We start from the raw sequence: 21,940 nt of genomic DNA, 5'->3' as shown, positions 1-21,940 counted from the left end.
TTTTTAGATTTAATAAAAAATAATGCAGCTATGTCAAAATAGCTCTTTTCTTTTTTTTCATATTTTAGAGTTGTTTCCTTTGCTTCTGACTCTCATTTCAAATGCTACCAAAATCTCTCACAATAGGGTCATTGTGAGAAAAGTTGTATGATCTTCTAAAATAGCAATTTGAGTATCAAAATTTGATAGTAAGGTTCTTACAACATTGGACATTACATAATATTCTTTAACCTTTTCTTCTAGACCTCATCTAGCATTGACCACTTCATCTATTCACATTATAATTTTGGACTCCTCAACTTTTGCATCACCATAATATACGCTATCAAGATTTACCGATATTTGACTTGTTGATTGACAATACCTAACTTTGACAAACACTTGTTTCATGACACCACACCATATTGATGTTTTTATTTTCTTTAATAAAATTTCTACTTGGTTTTGGCATTAGGATCAATAGTTGTAGATGAAGGGACTATGTACTTGGCCCTCCATCGTGACTTTCTAAAACACATAATCTGACATATCAAAATATTTATTTACAATAGATTATACATTAACCAAAATAAACATTCATGTTGAATATAAATAATGGTTAACTTCCAAAACAAATATTTTGTTTTACTTGAAATTGAATGTATCAAAGCACTAATGAGTTTCAAAGGAACACAATAACACATAATTTGTGCGTAGTATGAAACCCTCAAAACTATTAAGTTCTTTCATAGGAAAAAAATCACTCCAAAATTTGTAATTTTTATTGAAAACCAATTATTTACAACTCTATGCTAATACATTCTCCCTTATATAGGGATATACAATGTGTGTCTCAATAAACAATATATCATACATAATAGTTGTAAGTGTTTCAAAGAAAATGATATACAACTCTTGAGAATACCAACCCCTGTTAGGAAAAATTAATTTCAAACTAATACTTCTTCACCAATCCCTTTCTAACCATAGCCTAAATTGTTATACATGAAACTAGTAATCACAACCATCCCCTATACTTCAAAGCAAGAAATAAAATTATGTTCATATAACTTTCATCAAGATTTTTCACATAAAAAAACATTTTTTCCCAAACACCCAACTAGGGTCTATTAAACAAACCATTTTCAACATCGTGCCTGACCTAGTTATGGTTTTTTTTTAATGATCAAAAAGTTTATTTTAAAAAAACTATAAGTATGATCAACTACCTATAACTTGATCAAATTTTCATTTTAGAGATGCTGACCAAAAAACGCTTTTCTCAAACTTTTTCCAGAATCTCTTAAGAATAATTTTAATAAAATAAAACCCTAAGCACATGCTTACCAAATAGAACTTGTTCCTAGTCATTTTTATTTACTTTATAACAAAGAGAACCTAGGCAATAGCTAAAGGGTAAACTATTTTGTTTGCCTTGCCTATGCTTGGGCCATGCCCCTTGTACATGTAACACCCCCTATCATTACTGCTTCTAATCCCAAAGTCCCTGTGAGCTAGTAGATGGAAAATAATATTTAATGTGATTTGATATTAATTTTGGAGGGAAATACAATAAAACAATGTTATTTAGCTCCATGGCATTAATCACAATGCCATTTACCTCCATCACATATATAATTTAATTTTTTATTTAATTATGTTCAATTAGAATTAAAAGAAATTAAATATTCATAAGAAATTTTAAGTCAAATAAGGTGTGATTAGTCTTATTCTTATAAATTTATTCTTAGTTATAAACTTCTTAGTATTAATCTTATTCTTAGTTATAAACTTAAATAATATTATATTTAGGAATTAGATTAAAGTTCATTATTTATATTATATTTAAAATAAATTTTATAATATATTTAAAATAAATCTAAGAATTAGATTAGGGTTCAAGTTTTATATTATATTATATTTAAATGTAAAATATATTATATTTACTCTGGTATTGCAACATAACATAAACCTATAGGTAATAAAGTTTTGTTAACTTAATAAATCAAAGGTTGTGTTTCAAAGTTACTATACATGAATGTTTTTTTGATTTCAAGTTATCTCTTCCCCATTTAGGCTTTTGTTGAAAAAGGAATAATACTTGCTAAATAGACTATGATTCCAACTATACAAATTTATGAAATAACATGACCTAATGTTTTAATTACTAACATTTAACACTTCTCCAATATAGTCTTCAACCCCTATAAGTGAATGTATAGTTGATTTGAAGTTATCATGTCTCTATTTAGACTTTTTTTGCAAAGAAAACATTAATAGCTAAGTATACTATGATTCAAACTACACAACTTTATGAAATAAAAAGAGCAAATTTTTGAATTATTAAGATTGAACCTTAAATATTCTACTAACCTACAATAGTCCATATATATATATATATATATATATATATATATATATATATATATATATACTTTTGAAGCGTTCTTTTGATTGTTATCCCACTAACCTATAAGATAAATATCTTTACTTGAGAAATTACAACTATGTATTTATAGATAGTCCTAGTTAACTAGAAAAGTATTTACAAGACATTTAAATTTTTGAAATGAAGATATCAAGTAAATGCATTTGAAAACTTAGAAATTAAATTACTTAAACATTGTTGCATAACATCACTTGCTTCTTGACTCCATGTAATATTAGGTTGGTAACAAAAAATGTGAGTTCATTAACCTCTATTAGAGAATTTATAAGTAAAATAGTCATTCAAACTACAAAACAAAATTATAGCAAAACATAAAAAAAATGGAAAAATTATATTCTCTTTTCCCAAATAAATTAAGTTCAAGAATATCCATAATTGTAATAAAAATCATTGTTATATTTTATACATAAAGTATCTATATAACTGATGAATCTATTGTGAATTATCAATCTACTCCATCCAAAATATCATTGTCAAAATGAGAAGTAATTAAAATTACACATTGAAAAAGTCTCTTTCCTCCCCACTCAACATTGTAGTATTAAATATATTCTAAACTATCAAAACATTGGAAAATTCAGTAAAGTATATTGATTATTTGTAATAGTGTTGATGATAACTCCCCATGCTAATTTCATTAAAACCTGCTTATAAACATACTTTGGTTTTTTAAAAAAATCTATAAAGTTAAGTTTTAAAATAATAAGAAAAACATTTAATAATGATTTTATCTTCACTACTTTGCATTGCTTACATTGTTCCTAGCAGCTAGTTAAGATCAATACAAAATGGTAGCCGATGTTGTCCACTATTCTTTTCACCATCTAAACTTGCAATGACATGTATAATTAATTAGTCAACAAAAATTAGTCATTCGTTTAGAAGTATAATATGTATTTAATATATTAGTAATATTGAAATTCTTAATTACCTAAAACCCTTTGTTCAAACATTTGAGTGGGGATAACGCCAATAGTTGATGATGGTTGAGTTTCACAAATTGTACATGCTAATTGTTTGATTAAGTATAGAAAGGAGGTTAGAAGCAACAAAGAATGGTAATATTATAATTAATGAATTAACATATTTAATAATTAAATATTACCATTGTATTTCATCTATTGTTGATTGGTTCAAATCAATAGAGAAGGGTAGTCAACACTATCATGTATTCTCTGCATCCTTCAAATCTACAATCAAATAACTTTACACATAAATAAGAGGAAGAATTATTATTATGAAAATTACTAAAACAAATTAAAATAAATGTACTAACCATGTTACATGATAGTAGTTGTTTCTTCCTGTATGGCTATGTTCGAACAATGTAAGACATTCTTTTTCTTTTTCTTTCTATGAGATATGGAAGGGAACTAAAACTCTTGCTTCTCTATGACTCTTTCATTTGATTCTCGATGAATGTCACCACATCTTTGGAGAACAATATATTTTTTATGCATTTGGTTGGACTAAACCATGATGGTATTCATATCATGGGCATGTTTTCAATACTAGGGATTATTGTAAACTTTGAAAGGGAAGACATAGATGCATCGAAATCTTTTTTAAATCTCTCAAAACATTTAGTAAATATGAGTTTTACATCTTCTCTAGGTGGTAGATTTTGGAATAATAAATTCATATAATCCAAAGCACTTTGATGCACATCATTGGAAGGACTTGACGAATTCCAACCATCTATACAAAAATAACAATTAAGTTAAATAAATGGGAAAACAAATATTTTAATTGAGAATTCATGGTATTGAGAGTTACCAATTTTTTGGTCTTGAACACTTCCAACCCCAATCACTTCTTGATCTTCTAATGGATTATATGCATCTACACTTTGAATAATAATTTATTAGGGTTAAGAACCATAAAACGTCAATAATTATTTCTACTATGAAAGATAAATAAACATTACCAATGATATTATTCTCATGATAGGAACTCTCTCCACCATTATTACCATGATTAACCAATGGAGTAAAACCTTTTGTAGTTCAATTTATTTTTTGTTAGTTCAAAGAAAACATAAAATTTGAAAATAAATCTATATAATAGTCAAATGCTAGAAGAAACTTGCCAAAAACTTGATCTTTCCCATTTGCTTGGTTTCTCTTTATAAGATCTAAAATCTTCAACACATGCTTAGATGTGTTTCCTCATTGTGCCCATTGACAATCACACACGTGCAAATCTGGTCCAAATTTTCTAACAACGTACCACTTCATAGGATCAAATTGACTTCTTATTTGTTATCTATTGGGGAGATCATAAGGATAGAAATCTAAATCTCGTATTGTTTTTTATCTTTTTGGTGTAGTTCTATAATATCTTCCTTTTAAAGTTAGTGACAAATCTAGATAACTACAAATATCTTTTATTTTTATAAAATGGCTCTATCCTACGAAGAAGCGTATGCATAAGCCAATCCATTCTCTTTGTACATTTTTTGGCACAATCACTTAAATAATGACTCTTGATATGGAAATGATAAGACTCTATAGATCCATTAGTTTCTTGATTGGCATGTGAGAAATTTTGAAGATTTTTTGCCCACATTGATATACAAGCAAACATAAACACATATTATTAACTAAGAATAATAAATTTAATAATGTAAATATAAATATACCAAAAATTGAAAGTATAAACAAACTTACCAATACAGGTTTCATCATGGCATCAAGTTTTTAAGAAATAATCAATGAATGTGTTCTCTTCTTTGAACTCCTTTATGAATTGTTTGACTAAGTGAATGGTGGTATTTTCATTATCACCCATTGCATGCATTATGTTGCCCAATCTATCAAACATATTTGTTCCAACATCCCTATTACTTAAAAACCTATATTAGAAAAGATAATATGAAGTGGCATACTCAAATAAGTGATGCTTGTCATATTCTAATTAAATATTGACTCACCGGTACACATTTTTTAGCCATGCCCTACACACATGCCAAATACATAAAAACACTTGGCAATTAAAAGATGATTTGTATACATTGCAAAAATTGATCAATAACATTCTAAGAAAATGAATGAAAATTTTTAATTTATATCATAAATCATGACTAAAATTGAGTTAATTTTGGTTTAAATCTAGAAATTAAGGCCAATAAAAAATTAATAGGTTCAATTTCTGCACTAGCATCATCTGTCATAAATGCATTAACATGGCAATCATCTCTCAACTATTTCCCTTGTCTATAGATCACTGTTAACCATTCATTTATATCCTCAACTCTACTTCTTGTGTATATTACCCATTCAATAGGCACATTAGCCTCTTGTTCATAAAAAAATAAACAATGTATATAACTCATACTGCACATGAGTTCAACTTTGAAAAATGAATTTATTGAAATAAAACAAATGAATAAGTAAAATAAAATCAATAAATATAGTTAACATTCCTATACTTACACCATATTTGTTTGTTGAAAATTTTGAATCCATTGCTATAATAGAGTTATGTGAATGCTTGACCATCATTTCTCTCAGCCAAGGTGTTTGGATGGCTACAATAAATGGAACATCTCCCATGGTGTTTGGTGTTTTGTAAAAGAAAAAGTTATCTTTGTCTTATATATGCCACAAACTAACACTTTTTGTGTCATCCTCATTCTTTTGTGATCGAAATGAGTGTACTCTTTTCCATGCATGTAATACATCTTTCCTTAGTAAACAAGCATCTCTCTTATTCATCAACTCTATTAGACCATGGTCTAAGTAATGTTGCTCACAAATTGTGTCAATTCTAACACCCATCATTAATAAGGACTCAATGTATGATTTACATTCATTTGATAGTCTCGGTGCAAAGATAGTCCTTGGATCTCTAAAAGGGTCATTCTTTCTATGAAAAAATTTACCATTAACATGTTGATGGGTAAATTCATTATATGTGATAATAGCAACCTGTGGTCTACCATACATAAGTCTAACATGTAAGTGGGTTTCGTAACCGCTTTTTGTATAAACTTTCGTATCCTTTTCACCTTTTTAATTTCTTTAGATTTTTTCTATTATCCTTGAGCCCAAAAGCACAATGATATCTATTTAAGGACATGTTAGAGAGTAATTAGGAGAGGAGAGATAAATAGAATGAAATATTAGTTACTAAAATCAACACTCATCTTGTACATAATTGATGCCATCTGTTAAAATACTTTAATTTCTAACAATATTACTAAATAAAACTATATATCCCTAAGACCAATTTAACACTTTCACTTAACCCAATTGACATAAGCAAACAAATTGAAAATTTTCAAAGTTCTATCTTCAATATAATATTTATTAGTTTAGTTATTCAAATTTATTAAATTAAATAGTTTTAAATTACATGTCACAAAGAAATATAAATAACTGTATATATTTAAAAATAAATATAGATATATTTTGATTAAAAGGAGAAAGTTCATTAATAGTCAAAATTGTGAACAATGGAATAATGAATTAGGATTAAATCTTAATAAAAATTTGTGGGTTAGAGTCATGATTGAGGTTCAAATAGGGCTACTGATTAACTAGATTATGGTCATGTTTATAAAGTTTATGGTTATAAATAAGTATCAACTAACACTACGGTGGTGCCAAAAAAAAAATTAGTTGAAACAAAAAAAGTATGAATATAATTGTATTCCTATTATGTCTCATCTATAGCACTAAACCCTAGAGATTTTTTCTTTTAAAAAACATAAACTCATTTTTTCCACCTTCAACTTATATTAGTTTTTTTCTTTGCTATAGATATAAGGGTTTTCAACAATCCAAAGGGATTAGGATACTACAATAATCTCATCAATGAACTTATTCTCCATGGTAGTTGATACATGAAAAGAACCTAGGGAAACAAATTCATAGTAAACAATAGCAATTGACTATCTAAATAAGTGTGTGTGTCACTAATAAAAAAACTTGACTAAGATGTCAACAATAAATTCGTAGACACTAGACCATTTACTTTTCAAAACTATTTATCTCATAGCTTAGAGGAATATTATGAGGTCATTTGAGTTTAAAATATAATTAGAATGTCCACTTTCAAATATGAAATAAGAGTTTTTGATAAGATTGAGTTTGAATTCTCTATAATGAAGGAAACCATTACTTACATTTGTATCCATTATATTTTTTTACAACCTTCTCCTTTGATAAAGTCAATAAGTCTCCCAAGAGGTATAATAATACATAAATTAGGACATTTTAATTTTTGATAGGTCTCCATTCAAGATCATTCATTGAAAACTAATTTTCTTTCCTAGATAGCTAGTTGAATGAACTTGATTTTCATTTCCATCCTCTAGTCATTCTATAAAATATTTAATTAGTCACTAACCCTCTATCTTGTTAAAACGTGCATGAAAAATACACTGATACTATTATATCTTTAGTAATATATTATAATTTTATCAAGAGGTGATAGATTTATGGGATGATTTTATCATAAAGTAAAACCTATTTTGGATATGATGAGCAATAACAAATTCATAGATAATGAATGTCTACGAAGATGTTAGATGAGTATAGATAATATGATGGTGGTTTACACCTAGAAATATTCAAAAAGAAACATCAAATAAGTTTACTACTTGATTTATGGTGTGTAATATGAGAGAAAAAATTGCTTGACCATATATGACTACTAAAATGATTATATTATTAGATTGAATGCATAGATTTCTTTTTGTGTAATTTAACATTATATACCTTATATGACATGAAAACTAACATAATTATACTTCATTTGTAACAAAAAAAAAACATATGATACAAAAGATTGGCTTTACAAAAGATTGGTTTTACTTAATAACAAGTTAACTTGATTGGATGCCTATAAGAGTACTATGATATGAAATTGATCAAATATGTTTATTTATCATATTGATCAAATTGATCTTTGTTTATTTAGCCTAGCTTGACCAAGATTGGCTTTACTTGAATGGGCATGTTTTATCTTGCATATATAATTAGGTTATGTGATTCATCTTAAATCACAAATAAAAAAATATGTTTAGGTGTAGATTAAATCATGGAGTGTACCATTTAACAAGAAAGGCAACAAATTATCAAGAGGCAACAAATCAATTTTATATCAAGATGTTAAATTCCATATCAAGACGCAACTAATTATCAAATAAACATTGTTCTTTGCTTTTTAACTAAATGACAAAAAAATGATAATTTACAGATTTTTTTGAAAGGGAAGAAACAAATTGAATTCTAATGTAGCTAAGTACATTTTTCTAGGTACCTTTAAACATAGAGAAAAACTTCAAGTGACTAGGTCAATTATTGTATCAAATTCTGTACCCAAAAACTCACATATAAATTTAAATAACAACATTTAAATTACTTTTGGACTATGCCAAAAAAAATTGTAGAAAAGATCTAAAAAGTTGGAATTACCTATCCTTCTGTTGGGGATGATCTATGAACAAAGAGGAAGCATCACTATAAGTTTGATATAAAGACACATTCCCTCCAACAAAAATTTGTATTCCCTCCAATTTTAATATTAAAGATGCCATCAAATTTGGGGAGCTCCCAAGTACACAATGCATTTAAATATACGTTGATGTCAGATGCACTAACGGTAGGGGGCAGTATGTGTACAAGGGGCATGGCCTAGGCATAGGTAGGGCAAAAAAAATAGTTTACCCTTTAGCCATTGCCCTCATGATACTTAAAACATCCAAAATTGAAATACTTTTTGTTGTCTGTTTGTCACATCATTGCATATACCAAACCTAACGATTATGCATGTTTATAATCCACATCATTACTACACGATTTTATGAACGTGTGCCAAAAAATATCCATGTCCTTAACTATGTCACAACACCAAACTAACATGCCAAATGTATTATCAATGAAGCTAAGCATCAAGGACAAATGTTCAACAACATGTCATATCAAACACTAGAGACTAAAACTCTATATACCCATCGTCAATGTGGTCTAAATAGAACAAATAATCAAGAAAATGAAGCAAGAGATTGTGGTAAGTAGTATTGTGGATAGTGGTGGAAGAAGACACTTTTGGTGGGAGGGAATCAATAATGTCTGTTATATAAAGTGAATTTGTCAATTATAATTAGTGTTAATTTATTATTTTGTAATACATTTTTTAATGGAGGTTTGTTTCTAAATTTTGCTTCTCCTTTGTTATTGTTATAGGAAAAAATCATTTAAAAATGAGAGTGATTTACTTTAATATCTCATTAAACATTATTTTCTACATTTCTAGGTCTTTAAAGTGGTTAACATTAATTATTGAAAATAAGTGTTAATTAATTTTCTTTGTAATATTGTAAAGTTTTAAAACTTAATGTCATAAAGATGTTGAGTGCTCCAGACATTTTATTTGTTTACAAAGACCTCAAACCCACCTTTGTAAGCTTAGTTTAATTGAATGATTATCTTATTATTTATAAATTTCTCTCACAACATTTTTATCCTTTTCTATATATCCTTGACATTATTTTGTTATATAAAATTATGAGTGACAGAAACAAAAACTATTTTGTTTGTCTTCATTGGACTTAGTTAGCATTTTAGGATAGCTAGACAAGTGCAAGGAAATGTCTTGTATTATGTTCTAGTTAAGTCAAAGAAGTTTGTAAAAATTGGAAATGGTTAAAATGCAAATTAAGATGTAATTCTTAAGAAAAGGGGCACCTAATTTTTTTTTCCCAACTTTCAAGTCTTCTCCATCTTAATAAGAATCTTCCTTTAACTTAACATTTGATATTCTGAATTATGTTTAAATTTTTTTTGAAATTAGGACTTTGCTGCTTAACAATTTATTATTAATTATTTTCAATTTGTTCAACATAAAAAAAAATTGCAAAAAATGCCAACAAGAATCAAATCGAAACGAATAAACTCAATTTTGAAATAAAGAACTGTATACAATCTATATGAATAGTAATATCATATTCTACCTATTTATTATTATATATTCAAGAGAATATATATTCCATGGATTGTGAAATTTTAAGTTGTTTCACTTAATGTCACTGGGAATCTCACACTACTCGATCGAGCTGTTAACGGGACCAATTTCTGTTCCCTTAGTGTACTACTCACCAAACGCTTGCTTTGTTTCTCTCTTGTACGTGTACAAATGCGATAGGGTCAAGAAGATGAAGCAGTTGAGGGCACTGAGAATAGCCAACATAGAGTAATAGTAATGCAAGCGCGAGGCATTCAAATTCTCTAATATCCAGCTCTGATGGCCCTCTCTCCCTGTAATGCTGTGCACGGCAGTTAGAATAGCACTATTCAGAAAACTACCAACTCCAAGGGACGCTGCATACAACGAAGTTCCCAATGTTTGCATGCCCTCAGATGCCTGGTCATAGAAAAACTCCAGTTTACCTACTTCTATAAAGGCTTCTGCCATACCCATCACACTAAACTGTGGAAGCAATATGAAAATGCTACGAGGCACAATTGCATTCGGATCATCTTCAAGCCCATGGCTTTTAACGACATCTAACCTTTTGATTTCTGCTATTACAGCTACCACCATGGAAATTGTATAGAGAACCATACCAACTCCTATCCTCTGTAGTATTGTTATGCCTCGTGTGTTTCCAGTCAATCTTCGACACACTGGGACCAAGAGGCGATCATACATTACAAGAACGACTAACATTAATAGTTGAAGAAAAGCTCCAATACTAGCTGCAGGAATTTGGAAGTTAGAACCCAGATGCCTATCCAGAGTCATTCCCTGCCTTATGAAAAGTGTTACGGCTTGATTTAACAAAGTGCCCGGGAAAATGACCGTCAGCCAAATTGGAAGGATTCTTAATACCAGTTTTGTCTCCTCCACATCTGTCACAGTGCATGGACTTGTGCCTGATGTATTTTGTACCGCTGCTTTGTCCATAAATCTGTCATTCAAAACCATATCATACAAATAAAATCCTAAAATAAGATTATATTTTCCACCCTGAAATAGTATTGGCCAAAACATCATAGAAATCAAATACCTAGCCTAGAAAGTTATACAAGGGTTAAATTCTAACCTCATGTGTTTTGTATGGCCAATTGGATATCGACCATGACTAAGGTATTGATTTGAATCCACTTCATAAAGAGACGGTGCATCACTAGGAACCTCAACATTCCAGTTGTGAATAACCCTAACAATGACTTTGGCAATTCGCTTCAGAGGACTACCCGACAGAATTTTATGTCTGTATAGTGGGATTCCTATCAGGAAGAGAATGCAGGATATAATTAGGGCTCCGGTTATTACTCCACTGGCCACACTCCAACTGATCTCATCTTGAATATACACAATCAGCGTCTGACCAAACACACTTCCACAGAAGACAACAAAAACCCACCAATTGAAAAAGCTGCTTTTCCTCAACTTTTCCTTGGGATGAAATTCATCAAACTGATCAGCACCAATGGTGGAGATGCACGGTTTGGCTCCTCCAGAAGCGAAAGCAACGAGAAACAAAGCAAAGTAAAATATCCCAATTTGGGGAGAAGATGCCTTTTGGCAGACTTCATTGGGTTGGCATTCTAGCGGGCTGAGAGACTTCAACGTAACTGCTAGAGTCATAATAACCATTGCCTACAACAAAAAAATGAATCATAAGTATTCTCTTCCAGGCAAGCCCTTTGGTAGCTAATTATGTATGTCAAAGAGATATTAGTACTTACCACAATATATACACTAGAAAACGCTATGAATGTCCAGAAGCGGCCCAAGTATGCGTCGGCAATGTATGCCCCTAATAAAGGAGTCATCCAGAGAGTGCCATTCCAATAACTGGTGATCTTTGCAGAAGAAACGGTGTCTTGATGGAGCTTGGTGATCAGATACACCTCTAAGTTTGCCCATATGCCCGCAAATGACAGTCTTTCAACAAATTCGTACCCTGTATATAAAAATCAAAACTATCATAATTTTTAAAGATGAAAATCGACCAGTCTTAAACATCAGATGCTAAGAAAGAAATTAATCTTTAAAAAATAAGTCATTTTAATTATTTAACACATTTAACTCAAGAATCATCAGTAAGAATGAAAGCAAGTCAACCACTAATTACCAATGATTAGAGAACAAGCCCTCCAGCCCCCAGTCTTTTCTCTTACAACAGGGTTTCCCTTCAAATTCACAGATCCATCTAAAACCAATTTACCTTTATCAACACCCATGACTCAAGCTAAATATTTTATTGCCCTTTAGCATATATGGAACTTCAAGGGTATTGTAGCATTCTGAAGAACGCAGATATTCTATTCATATTCAGGTGGCTTCATGGAGCTTGGTGCTCGTATAGACAACTATGTTTTTCCATGTGCCCGCGAGATCCAAACTTTCAACAAATCCGTACCCTGTAGAAAAAATCAGAAACTACCACCTTTGTAAAAGAAGAAAAACCAAAGAATAAAAACAAAGCAATGCTGGATGGAGACTGAAGAGGTTTATGGACTTATCACCAATAACTTGAAAACTAGCCATCGAGCCCCGTCTTTTCACTCAGAATAGGCTTTCCCTTCAAATACACATTTAATCAAAAACCAATTCAGTTTCATCGGAAGTAATGATTCAGGCTAAATATTTATTCTCTCCAGCTCATATAGAAGTTTAAGGCCACTTTACTCTCTCTTGTACGGTTTAGGTACATTAACTACCGCAACGAGAACCAGCTCTAGTTTTACCTCGAAAGTTGACAATAGTTCTCAATTGGATTTAATTGTATTGCATATGTACACTTGTGTGTGCGAGGCACAACTAAGCAAAACGGAACAAATTATTGTTTCCGTACTGTACCTGCGCTTCTTGTCCTCAATAATTTATGCGTCACACTTTTCTTTGATTAATTTTAGATATAGAGTATAGTCGTTTTGCAATTCATTAAATAAAAACAAATAGAGTATACACTTTTTTTTGCAATTCATTAAAAAAATATGGGACTGGTGCATTCTAAGTTTTTAGATGGTGGAGGATATTCATTTCGACATCAATATTGGTTGGAACATAATTCTACTTTTATTTATTAGATCATATTTAGATGGGTTTAAAATCATTGTGGATGTTATATTTTTAAAAATATCATCAGGTTCATCAATTGTTATTTCATGGGGAATTATATGATTTAGGACACTAATATGTACATTATGAACTCAAATTTCAACTAAAAATAGCAAACTACAAATTTAAAAGACTTGTCCTAAAATTAACAAACAAATAAATGATTTCACTCTATAATTTTTTATTTTATTTTTTTGGGGGTAAAAGGTCAACAAACCCATACTATTATTAGATAGAAGAAAACATTACAATAATAGGAATGCTGCCAAGCATAGTCAACACAGCATAAAGTGCAATGTCATAATGAGACTGTCATTTAGATCATCAAGAAGATGAAGAAGACTAGAGATGGCACTGATCGGGGAGATTCAACAATTTAGCCACATTAGGCCCTTCAACCACCACAGACCCTTGCTCCAAATTTGCACCCAAATTTGCAAGGTGATTAGCAATTTGATTTGCCTTTATATAGCAGTGGGAGACCTTATATGCCTAAAATCTTGGCAGGAGCCTCCAAACTTCTTTAATGACATACTGGAGGTCCTAGAACACTAAGGAATAAGAGGAAAGAGTAGATGTCACAAGTTGAGAATCACCTTCAATATGAAGCATCCTAAAACCAATATCCAAAGACATTTTAATATCCTCCAAAAGGGCTTGTGCCTTAGCAATGTTATTAGAAGCAACAAGAATTCTAGAGTAAGAAGCCCTTAGTATATTACCAGAATGGTTCCTAATAAAATAGCCCACTCCTTCTCTACTTTGATTTCCTTTTGAGGCCCCATCAAAGTTGATTTTAACAAAAGAACTAGATGGTGGTTGCCACTTGATTTCGCTTCTAATATCCTTCTTGGATCTTTTACCCACTAAAACTCCCCAAAATGAGATATAAATTTATTTCCAGTTATTTAGGACATAAGAGTCAAATAATGTGAATGTAGAAGATAAGGTTTTTGTCCTCATGACATAAGAATTGACACACTCATAAATTGAGTGTTCCATCAATTTACACACTTTATCCACCTCCAAAGACTCTTTCCTAAAAATCCTCTTATTTCATTCCCACCATATCCCCCAAAAAATCCCTCCAAATTGCTGCAAAAAAGGAGCTCTTATTTAACAAAGGCCAACCAATGAACCATTAAGGGAATGTCCTTTGAATCGGGATGATTCAACCAAGTCTATCCATAACTCTACTCTGGGATTCATAGGAAAAATCACAAGTGAGAGGGAGGTGATCTGCATCTTCCCTAACTTTCCCACAAAAGACACACATAAAATTGTCTCAAATACCCAGACTTTGGAGTCTATCTCTAGTGAGAATATTCTTATGAAGTGCCAACCAAAGTAAAGCACCAGTCTTGTGGAGGACTAGATCATACCAACAAAGGGAAAATTCCCTAGTCTTTGTTGAATAAATACCATTTAGTAAGGAGGAATAACCATCTTTTACTGAATACATACCACTTTTGCTAAATGACTAGATTAGTGTATCCTCTTCATCGGAAATAAAGATAGACCTCTAATTAAGGATTTTTACTAGTTCAAATGTTTCCTCAACTAGGATTACACAATCTAGTATGATATTCTAGCTTGCATTGAGACCATTCTCTGAGACTGAGATACAAAGGTAATCACAAATATTGGTACCCCATAACCTCTCCAAAGACACTTGAGTAGTAGGGAATTTTCCAAGTGAATTAAGAGGGGGATAACTGTTCCAAGATTCTGACCAAAAAAGGGATTTGTCACCAAAGTTAATTACTTAAGAGAGGTAGGTAAGTAATATCTCCCTACTCTTTACCAAGAAATTTCATATTGTGGATTCTACTTGAGGATTTCTCATTGTGAATATTCTCTCTAGATTATCTAAGTCCAAATATTTAGTTATGATAATCCTAACACAAAGGGCACTTGGTTTCTCATAGAATTTCCAAGTCATCTTAGCTCCCAAACTTAGATTCCTATACCACAAGCTATGAATTCCCACCCCATCAGAGGATGAAGGACTCCACGTCCTATCCCAAGAAACCAACAAAATTTTCTTTTTTTCATCTAAATTTCCTTTCCAATTAAAGTCCTAAAGACATTTCTTAATTGATTCTAGAACCCACTTCAGAGCAAGTAGGACTGACATAACATAATTTAGAATAGAGGAGAGGACAACCTTAACCAATAAAATCATCCTAGCCAAGGATAGACATCTTGCCTTCCAAGCAGTAATCCAATCTCTGATATTTTGGATTATAGAACTCCAATATACAACCTTACCTATACCTTGAAAGAGGGAATGCCCACATATTTACATGGGGTTTCAACCACCTCAAAACCCAAACAATTTTGAATATCCCTCTTCATCGACCTCTTGATGTTCAAAAAGAAAATTTTGGATTTGGATACATTTTGTTTTTGGCTTGAAGTAGAACAATAGTCATTAACGGTATCTTTGATAACCTTAGCCTCTCAAAGATTGCCTTTACCAAATAATAAAGAATCATCACTAGATAGATTATGAGTCATCACTAGGAATTACATATAGAAATGCCTTCCCATTGCCCCAAGGACCTTTTGTGTTGAGTAAACCTTCTAAGTCCCTCAACAAGAATGATAAAAATGAATGGCAAAATGAAATCACCCTACCTAACTCCTTGTGATGAAGAGAAAATGCCACAAGGCAAGCCATTAAGTAATACTAAGAATTTTGCTCCTAGTATACATTTCATCACCCACTTAACCCATTTCCCATGGAAGCCCATTTTGACCAAGATTTTTTTTAGAAAACCCCAGTTAACTCCATCATAAGCTTTCACCATGTCCAATTTTAATACCATCGAGGTTAATATCTCTGCTTGGATTGAATGAAGAACTTCATGGGATCAAAGCTCCTTCTATTTTTTCTCTTCTAGGAACAAAGCCACCTTGTTGTTCTAAGATAATGAATGGAATGATCTTTTCCAACCTCAAAGAAATTGCTTTAGTGAATATCTTATAAATCATCTTGCATAACGAAATGGGTCTAAAATTAGCAAAGGATTTTGGTTGAGCATACTTTGGAATAAGACTAATGAAGGTTGTGTTGAATTGCTTTAACATCCCTCCATGAATCCTAGCCTCTTCCAAAGCTAAAAGGATATCCCTCCCACTGAATCTATAAAAAAAAATTAAAAATCAAATGAAATTTAATTATATGAGGCATTTGCATTTTTTAATAATAATACAGATTAATCTCTAGCACCTCTTTAAGTAAGCATGGGAAGATTATAATATAGGATAACATTTATGAATCACTTATTAAAAAATTCAATAGTTATATACATGGGTAATCTTCAATATAGAAGAATTTTGTTTTATCTAGATGGTAGAGAGGGCCTTGAACCTAAACACTATGTCATTACAACCACATGCGCTCACAACTATCACCAAAAAAATGTATCAAAAATATTTATTAGTGTCTTATGCATAAGATAACTTCTAGTACTAATATCTATACTAACCACAATATTGTATTTTCTATTGGAAAAAATTGTAAAACTATAACATACTATTCATTGTTTCCCAAGAGTAGGAATAAAGTCATATAAAATTTTATACATATAATAAATAAGATAAATCCCACACCCAAAAAAAATATATTTATTGTTAATATTAATATAGAAAAAAAATTTATTTAGCACTACTAAAAGTTCTCCAATCCTTGGTGATGTAGTAAAGCTTTTTTTCCCAATCATCCTCATGCTTGTCTTCCCCTTCCTCATCCTTATCTTCCTGGTTGTATCTCTTCCCAATGACAACTCCAAAAGCCTCCCTATTCATAAGACCATCTTGAATCCTACAGATAGACATTATAGAAGTTTCAAATTCTATGACTGTGATAGTATTTGGAATGACCTAATCTAAGGTATTGATTCTATTTTAAAGGGCTTTAATCTAGCCCATGATATTGTTATCTTGAAGATCACTCCTCTTATGGGTAGATTTCAATTAGGTTTGTGCATCCTAGCTTTCATGGGGTTAAGGAAATTACACATCAATTCGATCATCTCTTGTACATTCCCCAATTTAGCCATAATTTAAGCACATTTTCTCCTTTGGAGTCTTGTATCATGCCTTTCTTAACATAATCCTTTTCATCAAAATTATATTTTTTTGTCATTTCCTAAGGGGCATATTGTTGTTTAGTTTCATAAACCACTTCCTCTTTGATCCATTTCTTCTTGGCATCCTTCAAAGTTTTATTTGCATAAATTTTATTATTGCAATATTCAATAGAAATTCTTGATTATGAAGATAAACATGCCTTAAATAAAATACATGATATATTAATAATAAATAATACATGACATGTATAGACTTAAATATGCTAAGGTGAATACACTTTCATGTTTTTTATAATAATAATAAATGTTTGAATCACATCAACATATAATTTTTTGACCATGCCTCTATAACAAGGTATTTTTATAGTCTTGAAAAACTAGAAACTAACTGTGAAAAAAGAAACATTCACCGTGACCTTAGATGAATATATATTTTTCCTTATATGTGTTAATTCACTCTGATTGGGTATTTTTTCCTATAGTCATTACTACTCCAATAAAACTAAATTAAAATGTGTTATCTAACTCATCTAAGAGATTTAGAATATAATTATCATAATATATGGAAATCATAAACATTTCATCATGTGGAGAACTTAATGTTCAAATAATGTTGGGTGAGCCCACAAAAGTGTCTCCCACTCAACAAGATGAATAAAATTTGGTTCTTCAAAAAAAATCTTAATGGAGGAGGGGGAGGTGGGTACAAACTAATTTTTTTTGTACTGTTTAGGCAGAAAAGGGAGGTAGATTAATAGGGTTGTAAGTTTTTACTTATTCAGGGCACTAAGCCCTTCAAATATGTGTATGAGGGAAAGAAGGGAATTCCATAATATGGTTCCACTTATAATCCAAACTAAATTAGTTAGAACCCAAAGGATAAAGGGTGCTAATACTAAATTTGAATTACAAAAGAGAATGCAATATGAGGAAATACACTCTTTGACCCTTATAGGACAACATGTATGTGAAATTAAACCAATTACCTAAATAATTTAAATCTAGATGATATGGTTATACAATTGGCTTGATAATTTAAATATATATATATATATATATATATATATATATATATATATATATATATATATATATATATATATATATATATATATATATATATATATATATATATATATATATATATATATATATATATATATATATATATATATATATATATATATATATATATATATATATATATATATATATGAAAGGAAACAAAATATGAATGACTCACCTTGAATGTAGAGGAAGATGTATTTTATCTTTGAAAGTCATAGATCTAAACCTCTTTCTAAAAATTCAACTACATATGTTTAATTAAAATGACAAAAGGAACAAAACCTAGATATCTTTTTGGAAAAAGGTAAAAAGGACTAGGAAGAACATCTTACGAAACTATTGACATAGTCCTCTAACACTATAACAAAATTGTTGCTAAAGTTAATTCAAAAATTGCATGAAAATTCCTAATATCCTTCTTCTATACTTAGAAATTAAGGGGTTTTGTCATTGAGTTAGATGAGGGCTTTCCTTGGTCAAACCCTATGTTATGAAATTAACTATAAATTGATAAAGGAAATTCTTGCATGTAGTAGATATGAATAATATCATATGAGAAATAGAATTACCATTGAAGATGCAATTGCCTTTGATATGTGATCAAGTATTTAAGTGTAATAACCTTGAATCAAAGAAACCATAAGGAAATTATAGAATCCAAAACCTCATGTATAGGAATGTATGTGATATATCATGGATGAATGATAGAAGAACTTGAATGGATTAGAATGATGGATATTCTCCTTAGAAACTTCACAACCACCTTGAACAAAGAAGTTTGATGCAAGAAGGAGATGCTTAGACTTAATGTTTGAAGATGTGTTCTTAAAGAAGAATACCTTGATTTATTGCTTTCTTATGAATGTCTTTCCAAGATGAGATAACTTGAGAATGAGATATGAAAATAAAGCCACAAAGAATCCATTTATAGTAGTGTTTGGGTAGAAAAACAACTCAAATCAACTCGGGAGTAAATAAACTAATTGCTAAACTCAAGGACTTTTGGGGCCAAACCCCAAAATCCCTACAAACTAGGTCAACTTGGTTGACCTAGTCCAAAGGGGAGGGAGATGTAGGCCTCATAAAGGTTCTTAAGGAGGTGCAGGTGAAACTGAAAGAAAATGATTGATTAGGAGATATGGTCAAAAGGGTAGAAAAGTGACACCAAGATGACCATGTTAAAAAGTGAGAGATGATGAAAAAATATGAAATGGAAGTGGAGCACACAAAAAGATACTAAAACCATAGTAGTAAGGGCTGAAAGGTCACAAAATAAAGTGTGGCTATTTTAAGATGATACATGGACAAAAGTGTTAGTGGTGTTCAATCAACCCATCTATGTATAGGGGTAGGGTAGAGGCCCCCTAGGGTGTTTGACAACCCACGCACCCCCCCTCACCTACTGCCTCTAAGATAACCTCCTTTCTTTTTTGTCAATTTGAATTTGTAATGACCTTTTTTGCTTTTCACTATTCTTTGAGTGACATGAAGTAGTTTGATGAAAGTCCCTATTGATATTGATCAAACTTTGTACATAGAAAGGAACATGACTCCATTTAGTTAATTAATGGAATCTTTTCTACCTCTTTACCATTGCATTGTTGAACATGATATTTTCTAGTGTATAGGACCATCTTAACCTAATTGATATTTTATAAAACATCTTCAATTCCACAAAAAATATATTTTTACACATGGTTTTCAACATTTTCTATTTCTTCCCTATCTCTATCATAGTTACTAAAAATATGTTAGACACACTAGTATTTAAATTTGTTTCTATGGATTACATATTGGAATTCCTTTCCAAAAAATACTTCTACATAAGAAATTTGAAAGGTAGGCTTTAGAAGAATATCATCTTTAGATTTTTCTCTAGTCACTTTCCTAAGATGGGTATTTTCCTATTCTTTGAGTATTCACAATAATTTTTCCATCTCATTCGCTTTCTACTAATTCTTGAATTCCAAACCTAAATAATTATGGGGGTTCAATAGGACCATCTAAAATGGAAAACCTCATTCATTTTCTTCCAATACTTAAACTCCAAACCTAAATAATTATGGGAGTTTACTAGGAGAATCTAATATGGAAAATCTCTTATCATTATATTCTAACAAGGATATAATACATTCCTATCATTTCTAGGTCCAACCCATCACATCAAATCCCTCAAAATATGTTGGATATGGTTTGATAAATTTAATTAATATTACAATATGGATTCACTCTCTTCAAATTAATTATTTTAATTATATCTTAGTGAGTCTTTAGGAGGACCATAAGACATTATTGTTTACCTAAAGTTTTCAGCCAATTTGGGTATCCATTAAGTTTTCTAACACTTTTCCAATGAAGTAAGGTTCCATGAAAAAGTCTTATAGTATTTAATCATCTACAAAATCTTAATATTATTATAACTCATCATAAAATATTAGAGAATGAACCTAGTCCAATGAATTATTACTATAATATTACCATTGTGATACATATTTGGATATTAGGAACTTATCTCCTTATAAGTGCAAGAATTTTATTTGTCAAAACTATATTAAATTTTAACCCTAATAAAATAGAATAAAATTCAATTATCTTATTCATTGTTTCTCACTAATATTTTGTTTTATCACTAAGAATTTTATTAATTTTCTCTCATGAAAAACCCACCATCACTTGGACAAGGGTTCCATATAGAGGCTCCATTAACATTTACCATCACTGACACTTTCTCTTATTTATTTCATATTTGATCATACATATTGAGAGTAAAAAATTATTGGTCTATTTATAGTGGCTTTTATTATTATGAATGATGGTTTTGATAATTAATTATAGAATTAATTAATTAAATTATTATTTAAATTTTAATAATGATCTTTTTTCTTAATAATTCTAAAACTATGACATTAATAATTAAGGTTACACCTAGGGTTAGCATTAAGGTTCTCCATAGAGATAATATTGCATTATCTTTTTCTAGTGAACTTTATGTATTTTATCTATGCTTACAATTTTGAATGAATTATAATGATAGATAATTTAATAACTAACTCTAAACATAATAATTAATAATTTTATTTCGAGGTCATGAGAGATGAACAGAAAAACATAAGGTATGATTTTCTTGGGTTAAGGAGTTGTATGAGAGTAAACGGATCATGAGATGAGAATAAAGATGATGACTCTAATGATATTGTGATCTAGTTGCTTCATTTTGGTGGGTTCTTTTCTTTTATTGCATGATTGTGGCTTGGACTACATGACTTAA

At 30.3% G+C, this 21,940-nt stretch overlaps 1 protein-coding gene across 1 annotated transcript; it reads right to left on the bottom strand.

Annotated features, from left to right (window-relative positions):
* Positions 1-10,525: 10,525 nt before the first annotated feature.
* On the bottom strand, positions 10,526-12,627 carry LOC149546963 (protein NRT1/ PTR FAMILY 5.1-like). Its single transcript, XM_089794690.1, has 4 exons — positions 12,519-12,627; positions 12,130-12,347; positions 11,481-12,040; positions 10,526-11,345 (listed from the first exon to the last, which is right to left on the bottom strand). The coding sequence occupies exons 1-4, from the start codon at positions 12,625-12,627 to the stop codon at positions 10,526-10,528; spliced, it is 1,707 nt and encodes a 568-aa protein (XP_089650816.1).
* Between the last annotated feature and the right edge of the window lie 9,313 nt (positions 12,628-21,940).

The sequence above is a fragment of the Cupressus sempervirens genome, chromosome 7, assembly GCF_028749045.1.
Source record: "Cupressus sempervirens isolate cs-2001-9-10 chromosome 7, ASM2874904v1, whole genome shotgun sequence".
Classification (NCBI taxonomy): Eukaryota; Viridiplantae; Streptophyta; class Pinopsida; order Cupressales; family Cupressaceae; genus Cupressus; species Cupressus sempervirens.
This window is presented reverse-complemented; position numbering and strand designations above follow the sequence as displayed.